Source organism: Contarinia nasturtii, unplaced genomic scaffold (genome assembly GCF_009176525.2).
Source record: "Contarinia nasturtii isolate CC-2019 unplaced genomic scaffold, AAFC_CNas_1.1 Cnas_scaffold_129, whole genome shotgun sequence".
Lineage (NCBI taxonomy): Eukaryota > Metazoa > Arthropoda > Insecta > Diptera > Cecidomyiidae > Contarinia > Contarinia nasturtii.
The window spans coordinates 8,649,540-8,669,166 of record NW_022197486.1 but is presented as its reverse complement, the minus strand read 5'-3'; the positions used below and the strand labels follow the sequence as shown (position 1 = coordinate 8,669,166).

Genomic DNA, 19,627 nt, shown 5'->3' with positions numbered 1-19,627 from the left:
CTGTAAATTTCTGTTTATAGTTTTGGATCAGAAATATTTTGAACATTTTTTGTTCTATATACTAGGTCAGTAATGTGCGAGCAAAATTTTCCAGGGGGAACCCTAGGAAATCGAGAAAAATTTCGTTTCGGACGAAAATCCCTAGCAAATCGAAAGAATTTTGAAGTCACACCCTCTTTCCCTCCTCTTCGCATTACTGTACTATACACATGAATTTATTTAAAATTAATCAAATTATAATCCAATATACATAGAATTGAATTTTTCATGAGAATTGCGTGTGGTCGTTGAGTTTTTGTAACTCGATAAAAAAACCAGCCTCCATGTACGTAGTAACAACCGCACGAAATGTATTATATTAAATGTAGCTCGAAGATCACTATATAGGTCATTACACAGCAAAACGTCAATAGAATTTTTTGTGTTATAATTCGTATACACTTTGGTACCAGAAAAGATATCATCATGTTATAATATTTATATTGGTAGTTTTTTTCTATTTTTTTTTGTAAATAAACGATAACGAAATATCTGTTAAATATTTTGAATACACCTTACCCTGTTCTTCAAACCAAAAAAACATGTTTCAAATCAATAAGATACAAAATTATATATGCATTCCAACTGTGTCACCAACCGATAACAAAAATCGAACCATATCAAATTGGAATTTAATTGATAATTCATAATAATATTTACATATATGAGCCAACAAGCTATCTAATTACCGCAAGCGAAAACAAGTATAAATTGTAGTTCTACAATCAACTAGAAACGACTATAATTCAAAGAGTTGTGAGATATTCTTTACTGATATCTAGGTACCTGGTGAAAAATATGAATTTATTTCTGATTACGTGCGTTTTCGCTGTGGCTTTGGTAAGCGTTTCCTTTTCTATTTTTTTAAAACCATTTTTTGAATAAAAAATGAAAATCAAAATTTCAACATGAATTTGAGTGTTCATTCAAAAAGATCAATTTGATTGGATTTTCCAATGTTTTTTCCTTATATAGACTCCTGCTATGGGTGGCATTGCAAGCAGTTCACTATTACGTATGTCATTGAACCATTTTTTTCATTTTCGTTATGAGTTGCATCCTACAAATATTTCTTAATCAGCTTCCATTATAGAAACTAGCGCTTATAATGAAAATGACTGAATAGATTATTGGCTTTATAAAAATATGGATTTGTTGTGTTCTAGTTTCTGACTCTGACATATTGGCCGAAGATCCAAAAAAGCTATTACCAAATTTGGATACATTAAGTGGAGGAGAAAAAGTGTTCATGCTGAACAATAAGGGTTTTCCTCAAGCACAGGCCTATGCAGGAGCACGTAGAGTTATTAAGGGCTCACTTTGGCTGGAAAAGTATGTATGAATAAATTTTGTGAAACAAACCAAATAATAATTTCGTTTCGTATAGATGCTGTGGAATGAAAGGCTCCGACTATTCAAAATCAGTGAGATCAATTGCAGACAATTTTGCTGCTCATCAGGAACAATTGTAACAAATCAGTAAGATCTTCGCAAATGAAGACTTTAATAATAATCAATTTAATTCTTTACAGTGCTTTGTATGATATTCTTGGACCATTGAATGATGTGTTTAAGGGATTTGTTTTAGGACATAAAATAGCACCCGATTATGTATATTCCAATTCACAATATAAAGCGTGAGTATTTTTTTAAATTAACAATACATTCACGAAATATATATTTTATTGTTTTCAGTGCTGTAAAATTGTTTGACACAGCAGCAGTCCAACTCAAAGCCGAACATGACAAAATGCAAGATAATTTTCTCAATCATCACTTGAAAATGTCTAATTATTTACAATTTATAGGTCAACTCTTCTCGATACAAAACGAGTGATTGAAAAAGTTTGCGTTGATCTCCACACGAATATGTGCTATTTGAAGGGATATACGCTTAAACCTCCAATGGTAAATAACCACCAGAAGAGTAACTTAAGACTTCATTTAATTGTTTATTTATTTTTTTCTAATTAACAGGCTGCATCGGCTGCCTAGACCAATTGTGTTCAGTTGTTATTTGAAGAGATGATAAAATATTAGGACGAATAGATCTTTTATAAAGGATTTTATTTCGTTGTACATTTTTGTTGGCAACTTGTTTTTTTTGTTCACACACAATTTAGGTTGTAATTAAATGCATATTCACATGTAAATTAAAAAGGAATGTAGATTATTTGAATTGGAAAACTGCTCAGTTATAAAACGAAGAAAAAATTTGTTTTTACAGTATTTAGCACACTAAATTGAAGAGAAGTAATCGAAACATATAGCTTTGAATGCATGGAATTCATTACGTATTTCGAAAAATTATATCGAACGATACTTAATGATATATCGAACGATATTAAATTATGGTTGATTAAACTAACAGCTCTAACAAAAAAAAATGCGAAGAAACGATTTATATTGTGTTAGAAATGGAAAGTGTTCACATCAAATAAAATGAATATACTCGTTATTTTGAGCTTTGTTGTTTTGAGTTTGGTAAGTGAACAAAAAACCAACAGATGTTAGCTGGTAATAGATGCACAGAGAGAAAAAAAGTGGTATTTTTAATTAAATTAAACCAACAATGATTTAGATTTACCACTTTTGAGATCTATGAGGCATGTTCTAGGGCATTTTCTTCAAAATAGATGAATTTGGTGAATGTAATGAAGCAGTTGGTAAAATTTATTCAGCAAATAGAATCTTCTGAAACACATGCCTCATAAAACTCAAAAATGGTAACTCAAATTCGTTGTTAATTGATCTACCAAAATTGAATTAATATACCGCATTTCATCACTATGTGTGTGTGTGTGTGTGGCTAAACAACATGCCAAACAATATCTTTGGATATTTCAGCTCATCTGGCTGATTTCAGGCGTTGAAATAGAGCGACAACAATAGAAGTGATTGTTATAGGTATACTACTATAACTATAACAATCATTTCTATTGTTTTCACTCCGTATCATCGCCTGACGTCATCCAGATGAGCTGAAATATCCAGATGACAAAATCCAAATATATTGTCTGGATGTGGCACTTATGGAACATCTTCGAAACGAAAATAGATATGAATATAATTTTCTCTAAGAATATAATCTTAAAAAAAAATGTTTTATAAGATTTAGAGTCAAATGGTTCGAATTCATTTAATGAAAATACCTAATTCTACCCATGGCAGAAGGCTTTAGCTATGGGCAGTGGTCCTTCGGCTAATAAAAAACCAAGTAAAATAATGTTTAATTTCAAGAAAACCTTTTATATTTAAAAGTAAATTTCCATTTCTTAGATAAGAAGACTTTGATAACAGTTCCAAAATCATCTTCATTTCTATTCTCAGTTCTATCAATGTACAGTTTAAGTGGAAAAGTTCATTCAGTTAAAAAATGGCACCCGATCCTCAAAATAAGTAATACTCTTTATTTCTTGTCGGAATTGTTCAGATTCCTACTTATATACCTTTTCATTTTAATTATTGTAAATAGCATATTCAGCATATTTTAAATCGATTTTAATTCTGACCGTGAAAATGGATATGAAGATGGATTTCTGGAAAAGCACATGATATTTATCATATATTTATGGACTCTGTTTTCATATTTTGGTGATTTCAATCAATTAGAAGAATTTGCAGATAAATTGTATGACCTTTATGATGATATGTAAGACATTGTTTTCTTTATTTTCAATCATTATACTAGGAAAAATTTATTAAAATTAACAAATTATTACAGTGAAACTCCCGACAGCACAAAGAAAATGATTCAGAGAGTTTGCATTGATATTCACACAAATATTTCCTCGATGAAAGGTTCGAAGGGCAAACATCCACCAGTCATTTTCCACGGCCAAGTTTAAATGTAACATTTGAAGAACACAGAAACATAACCAAATACTTTTCGCAATTTCTATCTTACCTAGATTCTTCATTTACTTCATGATGAATAAAATCGTTTAGTAAAGATTTTTTTTTGCCAAAATATGCTTGCACACCTATTGTACACTTAATTTCAAAAGTGTAAAATTCAAGCATTCATGAAGAGATACATCAATACACAACATCGAATGGTGCTTGCATCATTTGATTCACATTGCTAGTGCTGTCGTTGTGCGTTCGGCGACACAGCACTAGCAATGCGCATCAAATGATGCAAGCACCATTCGATGTTGTGTATTGATGTATCTCTTTGTGAATGTCCGGTAAAATTAATTAAAATGAATTCATTAAATTAAATGATAATTTGAAAATTGCGGTAATTTCCTTCTTTTATTTTATTTAATAATGACTTGTAACAGCGGTTGTCATCAGATCTCAAATCGGGACAAGAACTTATTGCTGTATACTCGTTAAATACATCTACATGTTTTTATTCAGAATTTAGAATAATTAACACACTTAATGTGAAAAACATTTATTAAATCAAATATTTTAAATGTATTATATGAAACAAGTGTTAAAGCAATCAATTTAATATTCAACATTTTCATTTTCTTGTTTGAAACTTGTATTTGGACTTAGAAAAAGAGTTTGAATTAAAGTTCATCAAAAACAAAAAAAAAAATGAATTTTGTTTTGACTTTGACAATTGTTATTTTGATTGTGGTAATTATATTCATAATAAATGAAACTTGAACCCTTCCAATATATATAAGTATTCTAACAAACATATTTCCTTAGCAAGGGCTCAAAAATGGGTAATATTTTTGCAAGTGACAAACAATCGAGTGAGAGCTATTTTTTCAAATTTATTTTCAAGAAAGTCGTTAAAAAAATTTCAAATCAATTTGGGCGGCCATTTAAAAACTGTTCCAATGCCAACATCTTTGTCCTCATTACTTCCAATGTACTCCCTAAGTCAACAAGTTCGCATCATCAATGCGAATATTAACCCTGAAAATGTGAAAAAGCTGCAGCAGAATATAAAAGCGACGTATGGATGAAAAGGTACGTATGATCTGCAGGACGAGTTGATACAGAAATGGAATCTATCTTGGTGGCTTCAGAGTGTTAATGTAAATCTATATGTTTTTATCGTTTACAGATGCTGTGGTATTGTTGTCGCAAACCATATATGTTCAATATATTTACCTGAGCAAAATAAAAAATAACTGAGCATTTTATGTATACCCATAAAAATGTAATTGACTTTTTTCAGTGGTCTTGATCATATTTTATCAATTGTAAACAGCACATTTCGGTACTTCTAAATTGTTTACACTTCAGATCAGCAAAATGGATATCTATCGGACTGGCTTGCAAAGTAACTAAGCGTTGTATAAAATAAATCTTTAAATTTTCAAGTTGAAATTTATAACATCAAAAATTAATGTTTTAGTGATGTTGCTGAATTAGAAGAAAATGCAGATAAATTGCAGATTTGCCCTTTAATATGCAGTATTGAATCTAATGTATACATTATTACAGAGAAACCCCAAATGCTTCAATGGAAATGATCCAGAGAATTTGCATCGATATTCACACAAATATTTGCTGGTTGAAGAGCTCAAAAGGTGAATAACCACCCATTGCTTTTCACGTTGATGGTCAACATTAAATATTAAAATATGAATATTTTCTTTTGAGTGATTTTTATTGACCTATTTTTATTTATAAGAAAGGACAAATAAATTTTCATTTGAATCCCAGAAACATTTTTTTTTAAATATAGTGATATACATGAAAAGCTTCTTCACAGTTTAATTTTGAAATATCACGTGCAGTAGCGTAACTAGAAATTTTTTTGGGGGGTGGGGGGTTTCGAGGACAATTCTCACTCAAAATCGAGGACATTTTTGGCTCTTCGGAGTTTCGGGGGGAGATTTTTCACAGTGTAGACCTACCGTTTTCGGTGAAGAGATTGGTTCGTCGAAGTCGAATTATCCGAACTTTTAATTCAATTTAACGTTCGGACACTCTTCATGGAACATATTTGTAAAATGATTAAAATTGCTGGCAGCAATTTGCTGTAATGAAATGTTTAAATGGGTCGATTTACAATAATTTAAAGTAAAAGAAGCTTTAAAAAAGTTTGAAATCAATTCCGAAAGTTTTATAGTTTGTATTTACAACGTTTCTCCTTTTTGAACATTTTTGATAGACTGAAGATTTATTAACAAAAAAGGTCGTCTTTCATACAGATATTTTGCTATTTTAATTTTATTCTGGGGTGGGCTTCTCATATAGTTCACAGTGACGCAGAAAAACTTAATTATTATCCGCACCGACATAAAAAAATTTAAAAAATTTCTTTTCCAATGAATACAGCTGTTGCAAATGTGTATTTACACCAAAAATGATGAAATAATGATAGAAGATTTCTACGTGTTAATTATCAAATGTATTTTGTAATAATTTTTTTCCATTTTCTTCTATAGTGCCTTTAATTAGCTGTTCGAAATGGATCTTTCTTTATTCTTTATTAAAAAATGTGGCTTGTAAACTAATACATTTAACAGCCTTTTAGGCCAAGTACAAAACGTATTTTGGCTTTTTTATGTTGAATTTAATGAAAGAAAGTAGAAGTTGTATAATGGAATATGTCTTGAGAAGAATAGAGAAAAGTTCGCTGCCCATAGATTTAAGTCCATCGAAAATATCTCCATAAAAAATATTGTATCCACTTGGCTTAATCCCGTGGCTTAATTCGTTATTTTACTATCATGGATTTTAAAGCGCTTAACACGCGTTCAATTTTTTGTTCTCTTTTGCTAGAACATTTACGTGGCTAGAAACAACCTCAATTTTATTTCTGTGTCAATAAACTCTGAAACTTTATTTATTCGTGAAATTCCTCTCGGAAATTGTGATGGAAAGGTTCGTGTATGACTTTATCCACGCATCTGAGACAAAAATGCGATCACATTTTTCAAAAGTTTGGTTTCAAAAAATTGGGTATTTAAAGAGTTTTGTTACCAACTAATTTTCAATTCAATTGTAAACTTGAAGTATAAGACTTAAGTGAAGAACAATGAAATCCTTTTTATTTCTGACACTATTGGCAGTGGCTCTGTTCGCTCAGGTATGAATTATTATTTTAAGCAAATAAAAAGAAAGGCTACAATAAGGGCAAGGTATCAAGCCTTGAAATCGTTTTCACAATTTTCGTAAATGTTTTGATAGAATTTAAAAAATAAAAATCAAATTTGCTAGGTTTTTGCGAATGATTATACATATTTCCACGTGTTGTCTTATTTAAAATTTATTTTTGATTCGAAATTCAATTGAAAATCAGCAGTTGAAGACTCTAATCCTTGTTTTAATTCTACTTTTCCTTTATTAAGGTAATCAGTGTCAATGGCGATGTAGAATTCTCGACTTTAATAGATGCGTTGAACCAAAAAGCATCAGGATATAAAGTTAAGATGCCAAAACTGAATTTCCTCGTCAAAGTAACCAACGACATCAATAAAGCTATGACCACACTCAACAAACCAATGCCCATATTCATCACCGCTGCCAAAAAACAAGAGGTTTCAAGAAGAATCCCCAACAGTTTTAAGACAAAAACTGTCACATACCAAACACTTCTCGAACAAATTGATGCTGAAAATACAAAGATTGGACAACATGTTTTGACAATTTCCGCACAAATTCAACATAAGCTGCCCGCTGCTGAATATGATGAATGGTTCCAACGATGGCAAAAAAATGTTGAAAAAGCGCATATCGAAAATATTGCAAAAATCGTGCCGAGTATGCTTCCACCATTCGCAAATTATGATTATGAATTCAATTTTTATGTAAATTCAACAGTTATCTTGAGAAAAAAAATTGATAAAGTTATTACTGCCGCTGGAGAATTATATGACAAACTTCTTATTTCTACCAAAGCCAAAGAGCAAAAGGAACTTGTAAAGAAAGTCATTGAAAAAATGGAGGAATATAGAAAATACCAAACAGGATTCGAAACGAGACTTGATCAACTTCAAAGAACACTAAGTTTTTATAATGATTCTCGAACTATGTGGTCAAAATTTATTCTTAGCAGCAGTGTCGTCGAAGCTGCAAAATATGAAAAAACCATTCAATTCGGAAAATTTCCACCACTCAAAATTCCAAAAGGTGAAAAATAATTCTACTTTCTTCAATATTGATTTATTTCACAATATTTGAACAATATTTTTTTTTTGATTTAAACAATTTGAATGTAACAAAAAATTACATCAATAAAAACAATATTAAACTCATAGAAATGTGTTTTAATACACACAAAATTATCATAAGACTTAATGACGATGGATTCGGGTTTAATTTTGTCAGCATATGTGATTTTTTTTTTTTGAAAGTTACCTCTAGACGTACATGGACGCAGTCGAAAAATAAAGTGGGATGATAGACTTTTCCTATAATTAAGAGTTTTACAAACCTTTCTAGATTTTTCCAAATTTGAATGTCTCTTTTTTCTTCAATTGGACTTTGTTGATAGAAATTCAAGGAATCTAGTTGAAACAAAAAAATCAATTTTATCGACGAAACAAAATCCGGCTTTTTTGTTGTTTGTAAATTTTATTTATTTTAATTCGAATTTGTTTTTTTTCTTTGTTTACATCTAATATAAAATCTTTATATTTTTAGTTGCATAAATTCCAATTTTACATTGTGTATATAAATAAATTAGTAATATTATCTATTGTCGAAAGGAAAAAAAAGATGGAACGAAAAAAAAGTTTTAAATGAAAAATTCCATGAAATCGAAAATGTTGCAAATAGTTGCAAGCTCTCGAAAAGCAAATCGAAAATGAATGTGAAACAGAGTACAAAAGAAAACATCAATAAAATCCATTAAAATAATGTGTTTAGTTATCCTATTTTTGTAGTTTGTTGCAATGTGTTAAAATGAATATTGTTTTTTTGCAGAAGTACAATAAAAAGGTTGATTTTTGTTTTTGTTGTTGTTGTTTTTGTATGTAAAGTGAAGTGATTATAGATTGTGTGTATTTTATCTAACCGAGGATTATCCGATGTTGATATCGCTTATTTTTACTGATGCAGATTACGGAACACTAATATTTATTTGCAGTATACTTTCTTTATGATGATGTTGTTGACGATGATTGGAACCCGTAAACTAAATTCGTTTAAATAAAATGCTAGCGACGTGTTTTTTTGTGTGTGTGTGTGTGAATATTCATAACTATTTTTTGTTTGTCAGGGTTTATGCTTCATTTCGGAAATGAGAACCGTTTGCTGATTTTGATTTATATGGGAATTAATGTTTTTTTCTTTTTCGGGTATGCTTATCTTTTTCTCATTTCAATGAGAGATTTCGATCGTTTGATACTTTTTTTTTATTTTTTAAAAATAAATTACTTCATATTGTTTTTCTTTTTCTTCTTCTGTTTTCTTAAATACATATATAATCGATTGGATATTTACTTTGGAATGAACATTTGTCACAATCGCCGAATATGACTGATGGTTTCAAAATGAATGCCCAAACGTCCATGTGTGTCGGATAAATTTGAACAAATGTTCGATCCAAAGTAAATGAAACTAAATCCAATATAAACACATAGGAGCTGATAGATTCATTTTGTAGACTGTGTGGCAAATATATTGACAACTTAAACGCAATACAATTAAATAATATATTTATTCCAATGCTAAAATTGTGTGAATTGGATTTTTTTGGGGGGGGAGGATTGGGATTGTGGAATAAAATATAACGAAAATAGAAAAAATATACTATCCTATATTAAAAATGGCGAAACAAATGCATTTTCTTTTGCCTTGTCATTTTTCTTTGTTAAAAAGTGTTTAGTTTTTGTTCGCTAACCAATTGGAATTTAGAACACGGTAAATTCAGCGTTTGCTGTATGGTTTGCGTTTCTTTGTTGTTGTTTGTTTTGCACGGAATGCAATTGTTTTTTCTTTTTTGGGGGAAACAAACGTTGGTTTTTTTAGTTGATATTTTTAATTAAAAAAAATCGGCTCATGCGGCTACCCATCTCAGTGTGATTTTGTTTGTTTGTTTTGTTTATCTACGTAATTACACAATGATTCAATTTTTGTCTTTCGATTTCTAATCGGGAAAATTAAAGAGAATTTTCTTTGTCACATTCTAAAAGACACTTCTTTTAGTTGGGTTGATTTGGTCATAATTAATAAGTTAGTAGTTGGTACGTAATAGTTTTAGTAGTAATGGTTTTTTTTTGGTAAATACGATAAGTGGCAATCAATTCGTTCGTTCGATAGTTTTTTCTTCTTGTTTTATGATGATCAGTTTTTGTCTCGTTTTTCTTTAGTTACTTTAGAAGTTACGATAATAGTTTTATCTTCAAACACATATAGGTTTTTTTTGCTTTCATAAATATAGATAGATTAATATGGTCAATAATTGTTTGTTCTTTTTTTTTTTTGGTCACAGTTCGGGTATTTTTTTCCTAATCTTTCTTTCGTTTTCTATTATAGTACGTCAATTTCCTCTTGTATGAAACGCAAACTATATATTTATACATTTATTTAAACATTTTGTCAATTCGGGGTTAGTTCTTGTTTGTAATCGTATGGCTTTCTTTTCTGACTAATTTATTTTCGGAGGAGAGTGTGCATAACATATATTTGAGGCAGTTTATTCGATACATATATATTCCATTGGCATTTTTTCGTACTGCTACTTTAGATTTCATTCGAAAATTTGTAGGCGGTTGAGAGTTCAGTTTTTCGTTTCTTGCCAGCACTTGTCGAAAACACTTTGTTCGCTCCATAATTAGCAGTTAATAATAATTTCAATTTCTTTTTCCCACATCCACTATGCATCTGGGTGAGTGGTTTTTCTTTTGTAGTTTTCATAGATTTCGAATAGGATTTGTTTTTGTTTTGCACATTTAAAATGAATTTTAAATATATACGTTCAAGTAATTTGCATTTTTAAAACATCTTAAATAAATTATGATTTATTGTTTATTTGACTGGGTACTCGATTCATGTAACTGGATTTTCCGGAAATGGCACCCCCCCAACAACCAGTGACTGTATCAATTCTATTCATTGGCAAATTTTCGAATCGAGATGACTCAATTTCATCGAATCAAATACACACGAATTGAGCCATTGATTGTGGAGAAAAAAGTGTCGCATTTCGCATGTTCATTTACGATCATCATGCAAATACCGAAATTATCTAGTCGAATGTTTCGTTTGTGATCAATTCGATTATGTGAATTTCTCAAAAAGAAACGGTTTCGATAAAATGTTCGTTTCGCCTGTGATCGTGTTTAAAATGTTGCAATATTTGTATTGTAACAATTTAAACAAACATGCCACTCCGTCTATTGAGTGCAATCCAAAATCGAATACCCATTAATTCTCACCAATGCATTATAGTTAGCTGATCCAAGATTCGTTGCTTAAAATATGCGCCAAGCATACCAAATACGGTGGCCAGCGCAGCAATTGCAACCAATGCTTGCATCGCACAATGTAAGGCCGATAAATCTTTAATTTTATGATGTCGATGCTTGTGCTGTTTACCAGCCACCGCCACATCATTGCCATTTTCATCATCTTCCATATTAAAGTATGGATTATTGTCATTGGACACATCGTTCTGTTGTTGTTCATGGAAACGATGTAAATCACCTTCAAATGCCGGTATAATGGCCAAATTGACAACTTCAGCTTTTGATAGCTCGGATATTGTGGTTGAATCATCGAAACCATGATTTGCTGGCACATCAACCGACGGTGTTTCCATATGATTTGGATTATGATGATGATAGCCATTCTCTCGATTTGCATTATAATCATAATCAATCGATGAACCGAAACCATCTTGTCCATGTGGATCGTGTTCATTATTTAATGAATCGATAGCTTTTGGAACCTCATTGCCGTATAGAAGTGGCGTTTTTTCGGTGACATCTTGACTTGTTAGGGTTGGTGTTGCGGTTGCAATCATATCCGTAATACGGAATTGTGTAAATTGATTCTTTTTAATGCCCAACACTTCCGACGGTGGCCGATTTATATTTGGTAAAATTGAATTTTCCTCTTCGTTTGTATTTCGGCTGGTGTTTTCGTCCGATTTGAAGAGTTTTAGAACGGGTCGTTCGGTATTTGCGACGGGCGCAAATGTTGTAAGTTTCGTTCGTGTTGTAGTTGTTGTTGTTTCAGCCGCTACAATCACTGCCAATTTTTCCGTATTTTTTATCGCAATTTTTTCCGTTTGATTATTTGCATTTGCTGCTGCTGCGACAACTGTTTCAATCGGAATGCCATCGGGAAGTTTTGGTTCGCTTTCGCTAACCACATTGTAATTCATTTTACCATTAATAACACTTTCTTGACTGTTTACACTTTGTGTGAAATCGGTTAGATTTTTGCCCACTTCAACTTTGTGTTGATTATTTGTATCTTGTGCACCGCGATAAAGTAGAGCTACTTTACCATCGGCCGTCAATACTGGTGTTATTTGTTTTTGGAGTAATTTCGTTTTGTCATTCATTGAGTTTGGACGACTCTTTGATGTGGTGTCAGCACCGTTTGCCACTGGCAACGACGATGTTGACGACGACGACGCCGCCTGTTGTTGTTGATGATAATGTTGATGATGATTGTGTCGATGATGTTGATTTTTATTCATTCGATACGAATTGGTTGAATTCTGTTTAGCGCCGGCGTTTATATTGTGACTAAAGAAATTCTTAAATTTATTCATGCTATTTTGATTCGAATTATCAAACAATTTCGTTTTACTATCATTGCTATTATTGGCAGTGGTGCTATTGTTGTTATTGTTTGTATTCGATTGATAAATTATTGACACTTTGCCCAATGGTGTGGAAATAATTTTAATCGCATCCTTTGAATCGGCTTTACTCGATTGATATGGATGTCGATCGAAATCATCGTTTTCATGTGCTTTCCCTTTGTCATCTAATGAACTAAAGCTATTTTTATGTTTATATTGTCGATCAGTGCCACGATTTTGCACATTATCATTTTCATAATCGCCATATTTATCAATTCCACCGGCGCCACTATGTTCGGCACGATCGCCGCCCTTTCGATCATCATCATCATCGTCATCATCTTCGTCATCTGGGAAAAATGTTCGACTTCGTAACATTCCCAATTGTATCGAACCATCGTTCGCCACCTCATCATCATCATCATGAAAATCTTCGGTACTTGGTGAAGTTTTCTCTTCGGTCGCCGCACCATCATCCATATACAATTGATCAACTTCGATATGATCAATGGGTTCTGTATGGTGTTCGACAATGGTACTTTCCATTGGTTTTATTTTATCATCATTTTCGAATTGTTTTCTTGTCTCTTCGTTATTAGCATTACCATTACTAATTGTTTTCATTTTTGAATCGGCATTCGTTTGCGATTCAGTTTCATAATCGATGTTTATGTTACCACTACTACTAAAACTATTATATGTATAACTATTTGTTTTGTATGTTGTTTGTTGTTGTTTCATTGAATCAGTGTTTGTTTCTTCTTCTTCTTCATTGTCTGTATCTGTATCTTCTATTTGTTTGTGTTCATTTCGCACTGAGATCGAGTCGGTGTTCGACTCACTCTTTTCATTTTGGGTAGCCGCATCGTGCAGTCAGTTGCATTTCTTACTGCAACTGCATTTACGTACTATGTTTAATGTCTTAACATATTTTGCATTATTACTGCAAACCATTCGAACCTTTCGGCGACGTGTTATATTCGCTGTACAACATTGATTACCGCATCCGCCAACACATTTTGCATATTTCAATGGTTGACGCGAACGGCAATTATTTTCGCTATAATATTCGCGAACCTGCTCTTTACGACACGTTGAAGTTGCTGAAATTGAATGGAGAAAAAAAAATTAAAGCATTTTTTGTTTTGTTTCTTGGAAAAACATTATTATTTTGATAAATTGATGCTCTCATTTGATTAAATTAGAACCGAAGTACACAATGCACAAAAAGACTGCTCATATACCGGAAAAACAATTTCCGTTCCGTGTTCTTTTCATCGTGTCTTATTTTCAGTTCCAAGCCGAATCATTTGAGAGGAAATTGAAAACACATTGTTCGCTGATAATTTGTGAAAAGAATCAGAAATGAAATGCCAAGCAGAGCATGAACGTTTTTGCAACTACCATCACCAAAGCAACGTTTATTTCTTTTTGAGTTATTTTTTTTTCTTCACAATTTTTATTTTGCGCGCAATGAATGAAATGTATATTAGTAAGAATGAAATGTACCAGTTATGGGATTGCTCGGTGCGGATCCCTCACCTTGCTCGCAATATTTTCCACGCGTTCCGATCTTACAACGACATGAATAGCCTTCTTTTGCATTGCTATTTGCAACGCAAATGCTACCACGACGACATTTGTGCTCGCTGCATGGATCCACCTGTCGATGACAATTCGATTGGAATTAAAAATTGCTCAATTTCTTTATGCATTTTTTTTTTTTCATTTTAAATAACAAACCTCTTCTCTGAGCACATGTTGGGTCTCTTGCATAACATCGATTTCTTCTTGTTCATTGCTTTCGGAATCAGAATCGAGCAGTGCACAGCCCGGTGTTACCTTCTGTTGTCTGGCCGCATTACCAAAATCAACTTGTTTGTGATTGATCCAAACCTCCTTCATACATCCTTTGAAACTGGTCAAATTGCGCAAGTGCCAATTTTTATACGCTTGTTGACCGGATTCGACTGGTAAACCACCCAGAAATAGTGGTTTTGTCAATTTCAAATACTCTTTGCTACCCTCATTGATGATGGACCGAGCCAATCCACGATCAACACGTAGTGTAAAGTTCTTTTTAATCGCAAGCAATTCAACCATGTGATATTTTCCATCAGCCACCATCTACAAAAAAAACACAAGGAAAACATTTTTATAACAAAAAATTTGCAAAAAAAGCAATAGAACACGTACCTCAAACGAATACATTGTTGAGACTGGATGATTTCCAACGTCATAGCTGACACGGACTCTTCCATTGAAGAGTTCAACTGCCAAGTGCTCGTTTTGACCATCATATAATAGCACCTGATTTAAATCCATATAAAGATTTAACAAATTAGTCAAGTAAAGGTATCGAAATATGGAACGTTATTTGAAATTTAAATAATAAAAATAAGAACTTACCCCATTCTGTTGTGAGCTACTAAATATAATCGTAACATTTGCCTCTGGTTTTGTTCGAAGCGGTTCCATTTCAACGAATGAATTATTTTGCACGAAACTGATACTTGTCAAATATTCACAACGTTTACCCGAATAGCCCGGTACACATTTGCACACGTATTCCGACGATAATGGATTCGGTACAAAGCATACACCATGTTTACATTCATGATGTTGACATGGTGATGTTTGTGGATACATCATGGCAACCAGTGGTGTTCCTTCGCAGAATTTACCAGTATATTCATCTGGACACTTGCAAACATAATCATTGATTCCATCGACACAAATTCCACCTAAAAGAAATGCATAAAAGTGCCGACAAATTTCAGTAAAAACGACGAAAAGTTAAAATTTGTTATGCTTACCATTTTGGCACATATGATTTTGACAATCGTCGATGTCCTCTGTACAATTGGCACCACGATAGCCCGGTGCACACTCGCATGTATAATGTGTAAAATGATCAATGCATTTGGCGCCATTTTTACATGGATTGAATTCCGTACAGAATGGTATTTTTGTTTCGCAATATTGGCCAGAATATCCAGATGGACATTGGCACGTATACGATTCAACGCCATCAATGCATGTACTGTTGTTTTCGCATTTGTTTTCACTGCAATCGTCAATGTTCATTTCGCATCGTGAACCAGTGTAACCGGCCACACAGTTGCAACTGAAACGTCCCTCTTCAAGTACAGTACAAGTGCCATTTCGGCATGGATTACCGTAGCAAGCATCAATCATGAATTCACAATGTTTACCATGATAGCCTGGTCTGCAAACGCATTCATATTGTCGTTCAGCTTGTGCTTGGCATACGGCCTCATTTTGGCATGGGAATGTAAAGCAAGCATCACATTTCGATAAGATTTCATCGCTGACTTTTGTTTTGCATTGGAATTGATTTGATGGCGTTGATAGTAGCAATTTATCGCGCATCGATTCGGGCTCTTGGCATCGTGCAATTCCAGGCTCAACATAGTCCAATTTCACCCAATCCGATAACCAACGCAACGAACAATCACAATACAATGGATTGCTGCCAAGCGCAATGTGGGTGATGGCTTGCAAATCCGAAAATGTTCCCTCTGGTATCATCGAAATTTGATTACCATGCAACGATAATACACGCAAATATTTCAAACCAGTCAAAGCATATCGTTGAACACACTGCAACTTATTGTAACTTATGATCCTGGAAAATTCAATTAAGAACGTTTGCTCAGCATTTTTACATTTCTTTTTTCTTTTCTTTTTTTTGTGAATTAATGTGATACTTACAATGTTGAAAGCTTCGTTAAATTGCCGAATGTGTAATTTGATAAAACGGAGATTTGATTATTGCTCAAGTCCCTACAAATGAGAATAAATTCGTGTTTAATTTTAATTTTTCGAAAGTTTATGTTTTTTAAAGAAAGACACTTACAATCTGGTCAATGATTTCAAATGGCTGATTCGATCTTGATGGATCATTGAAATTTCGTTCGATTCCAAATATAATTCCGATGTTTCGGCTGGAATGCCACGTGGAATTTCCTTCAATTTATTACGTGAGCAGCGTACAACCGTTCCGGTGCATGTACATGATGGTGGGCAATAACCTTCGCCCAAACAACCTTCATCTGCATCGCTTAAGCATTTAAATTCATGCGGCGGTAAATCACGAATTGGAATATCACGAACTTTAGCCGGTGCAGCACAATTTGCTCCGGAGAATCCACGTTTACGTAACCAATCCGAAAACCATGCCAAATGACAATTGCAATTGAATGGATTCGATGCGAGATTCCTAAATTTATATAAAATGTATGTATTCATTTATTATTTAGTATTTCCGTCAATTTATTATTATAATGCATATTAGATTGTAGTGTTGTGAACGATTGCGAATGACATTGTATGCAATTATGTTGAATGCATATTGTGTTGTACATTTCGCAATTCAAAATTGAAATGAAAGACGCTTTAAAATAGATTAATTCTCATTGAAATGCATATTATACTCACAATGTGTGAAGCGATGATAAGTAGTCAAAGGAGCCGGGCATGACGCATGAAACGCTGTTATCGTACAATGATCTGTTTTGAAAGAGAACAACATATAGCATATTAAATGGAATTCCTTTTTCGAGCCTGAAAATGAATTTGCAATCTTTGTTGGGCGCCTTTTTTTTCCTCTCTACTTACAATGATTTAAGATTGTGCAGTCCTAAGAACATTTTATTATGAATTTCGGTGATTTTATTTTCGGCAATGAGCAAATCTTGAATTTTCGATGCACCTTCAAATGCATTGGGTTCGATGCCGGTAATTTGATTACGACGCAAATCCAATTTCACCAAATTTGGCAAACGACCAAACAAACCATCCGATTTAATACGGCCCAATTCATTATCATTCAATAATCTGAAAATGGTATTCAACGAAAATGAAATGTTTATTCAATGAAATTGAAATTTGGAATTTTCGTAAATTTTGTTCGAATATGATAACTGTGATATATATACGTGTGTGTTTGTGCGGGTACTTACAATTCGGTCGTGTAAAGTGGTATATCCCGTGGGATTTCCTTGAGACCACGTGCCGAACAATCAACAGTGGTACGTTCGCAATGGCATGCAGCCGGGCATTCAGTATCGACACGACAAGATACGTCACGTGTTCGATAATCATTGTTACCTGCAAAATAAAACATGCCAAAATAAAGAATAAACCCTCATTTGAATTTTTCAACAGAAATAAAACGAAGCACAAAGTGAATCAATGTTAATCACACACTTGTCACAGCATTTGTTCGAAAAGTACATTTAAAATCATCGTACCATTTCTGGGTCGATGGATCGATTTGTGGAGTGAAACGATGTGTCATGATTTGATTGCTTGAATTCAATTTGTGTTATAATGTCATACAAAAGCAATGACAAAAAAAAACTTACATTTGAACTTTTCATCCCTCAATGCTTCGATGCGTCTTCGGTGCATACGTTTGGGTGCATCGCAGCGTGCTCCGCTTGTTTCGATTGGATTTTTATGCAAATAATCAGCCAACCAGCGTAAATTACAATCGCATATAAATGGATTCCGTGCCAAGTGTCTACGCGCAATCATGTTCAAGGAAGAAAAAGAAGAAAAAGAAAAAAAAGAGAAAAAAACGGTGAGCAAAATGAAACGAAGGTAAAAGAATTTATTATCACAATTATAATAACAAATATAAGTATTCGTTGAAATGCATCGATGTCAAGATCCATCCGCTCGATGCGCTCCATCGTGTGCAAAAAAGTGAAAAGACATACGGCTACGAAGTTTTTCTTTTTTATCTTTCATTCTCAAAAAAAAAAATGGAAAAGCGAACAGCCAGACAAATATTAAAAACTTTGAACAATTTGCATTAAAGCGCAGCAGCAGCATCAGCGGCAGCAATAACAGCACAAGTAAAAAACAACGAAAGAATTATTTTGTGATTATATTCGCATTTTTGCACGATTTGCAATCGACGGTAAGTCAAATATTGAACGAAATGTTCGCCGCTCTTTGTGTCTATAAGTCGTTTTAAAATTCATTGCGTGGCAAAATCCAATCCTTTTTATTCGTGCGATATGCAATCGAAACGAAATGTACAAAAATGAATGTCTTCGACGGTTTGGATGCGAATCGAATGCGCGCACGCTCAATATAATTGCAAATATTGCAATGGGGCAGATTATGCTCTCACTTTTATGCAACGACGATTATAGATTTATTTTTTTTTTTTTTTCGTTATTCAACTCTTGTATTTTTTTTAAATTCTAGATTTGGTTAAAGTGTACTTACAGCGTTTGTATGCTCTTCATTGAATCGAATGTTCCATTTGCGAGCGATTGAATATTATTATCGTACAACGACAATAAACTCAAACTGGTTAAATCTTTGAACGAATCTTTGCGAATGCATGAGATTTCGTTTGCATTCAGCAACAGCAATTGCAAGGATGTTAATCCACGGAACACGTTTGTTGGCAGATTTTTTATTTTATTACCATATAAAACGCTGTGTTTGGAAGAAATCGAAAACAACAACAATCAAATACAAAAATTTTACCATATGAATTTAAGCAGAACGAAAAAAACGGACAGAGAATTATTTTAATGCTCAAAAGATGAAAAAAAAAAAAAAATACACAAAATTCGGATTGGATTTTCTGTGCGCTCAGAAAAGTTTCAAATGCACCAAAATAAATGGATTGAGCACAGAAAAATTCGATTCCGAATGATGATGACTACATAGTAAAAAAGAATAAAAACACCACTTATACTTACAGTGTGGTCAACGATTTAAGTCCACTGAATGCATCGTGTGCAATTCGTGAGATATTATTATTCGATAAATCGATGCGTCGCAAACGTTTGAAATTGGCGAACGCTTTTGGTGTAATTTCCGTAATGAAATTCTGTTCTAAACGTCTGTTGACACGAA

General features: G+C 32.9%; 3 protein-coding genes and 1 long non-coding RNA gene across 5 annotated transcripts in view; 3 read left to right on the top strand and 1 right to left on the bottom strand.

Moving 5' to 3' along the window:
- The first annotated feature begins 715 nt into the window (after positions 1-715).
- LOC116344294 lies at positions 716-2,226 on the top strand. The gene is made up of 8 exons (XM_031772773.1): positions 716-879; positions 1,015-1,054; positions 1,206-1,371; positions 1,427-1,507; positions 1,572-1,676; positions 1,735-1,791; positions 1,848-1,947; positions 2,017-2,226. Exons 1-8 carry the CDS (start codon positions 838-840, stop codon positions 2,032-2,034), a joined length of 609 nt encoding a protein of 202 aa, XP_031628633.1. The 5' UTR covers positions 716-837; the 3' UTR covers positions 2,035-2,226.
- A 679-nt stretch (positions 2,227-2,905) lies between these two features.
- On the top strand, positions 2,906-4,017 carry LOC116344303. Its single transcript, XR_004201399.1, has 4 exons — positions 2,906-3,256; positions 3,319-3,438; positions 3,515-3,691; positions 3,764-4,017. It is a non-coding gene; the product is annotated as an uncharacterized LOC116344303 (long non-coding RNA).
- Positions 4,018-6,960: 2,943 nt separating this feature from the next.
- LOC116343741 lies at positions 6,961-8,119 on the top strand. The gene is made up of 2 exons (XM_031771960.1): positions 6,961-7,048; positions 7,311-8,119. Exons 1-2 carry the CDS (start codon positions 6,998-7,000, stop codon positions 8,100-8,102), a joined length of 843 nt encoding a protein of 280 aa, XP_031627820.1. The 5' UTR covers positions 6,961-6,997; the 3' UTR covers positions 8,103-8,119.
- A 2,221-nt stretch (positions 8,120-10,340) lies between these two features.
- The window catches only part of LOC116348173 (protein slit), a 141,047-nt gene continuing 131,760 nt past the window's right edge, over positions 10,341-19,627 (bottom strand). For both annotated transcript variants that reach the window (XM_031779088.1, XM_031779094.1), the window contains 14 exons: positions 19,471-19,614; positions 18,986-19,201; positions 18,112-18,269; positions 17,707-17,854; positions 17,363-17,581; positions 17,183-17,254; positions 16,602-16,964; positions 16,457-16,528; positions 15,538-16,370; positions 15,131-15,465; positions 14,918-15,031; positions 14,465-14,848; positions 14,231-14,384; positions 10,341-13,824 (listed from right to left, as the gene is read on the bottom strand). In XM_031779088.1, coding sequence (XP_031634948.1) covers positions 13,595-13,824; positions 14,231-14,384; positions 14,465-14,848; positions 14,918-15,031; positions 15,131-15,465; positions 15,538-16,370; positions 16,457-16,528; positions 16,602-16,964; positions 17,183-17,254; positions 17,363-17,581; positions 17,707-17,854; positions 18,112-18,269; positions 18,986-19,201; positions 19,471-19,614 — 3,442 coding nt within the window. In that variant the 3' untranslated portion in view covers positions 10,341-13,594. The remainder of the gene's footprint in view (positions 13,825-14,230; positions 14,385-14,464; positions 14,849-14,917; positions 15,032-15,130; positions 15,466-15,537; positions 16,371-16,456; positions 16,529-16,601; positions 16,965-17,182; positions 17,255-17,362; positions 17,582-17,706; positions 17,855-18,111; positions 18,270-18,985; positions 19,202-19,470; positions 19,615-19,627) is intronic.

Coding starts and splice junctions, on each gene's coding strand:
- LOC116344294 (XM_031772773.1), top strand. CDS start 838: ATGAATTTATTTCTGATTACGTGCGTTTTCGCTGTGGCTTTG. Junction 880..1,014: donor GCGTTTTCGCTGTGGCTTTG/GTAAGCGTTTCC, acceptor TTCCTTATATAG/ACTCCTGCTATGGGTGGCAT. Junction 1,677..1,734: donor TCCAATTCACAATATAAAGC/GTGAGTATTTTT, acceptor TATTGTTTTCAG/TGCTGTAAAATTGTTTGACA.
- LOC116343741 (XM_031771960.1), top strand. CDS start 6,998: ATGAAATCCTTTTTATTTCTGACACTATTGGCAGTGGCTCTGTTCGCT. Junction 7,049..7,310: donor CAGTGGCTCTGTTCGCTCAG/GTATGAATTATT, acceptor TCCTTTATTAAG/GTAATCAGTGTCAATGGCGA.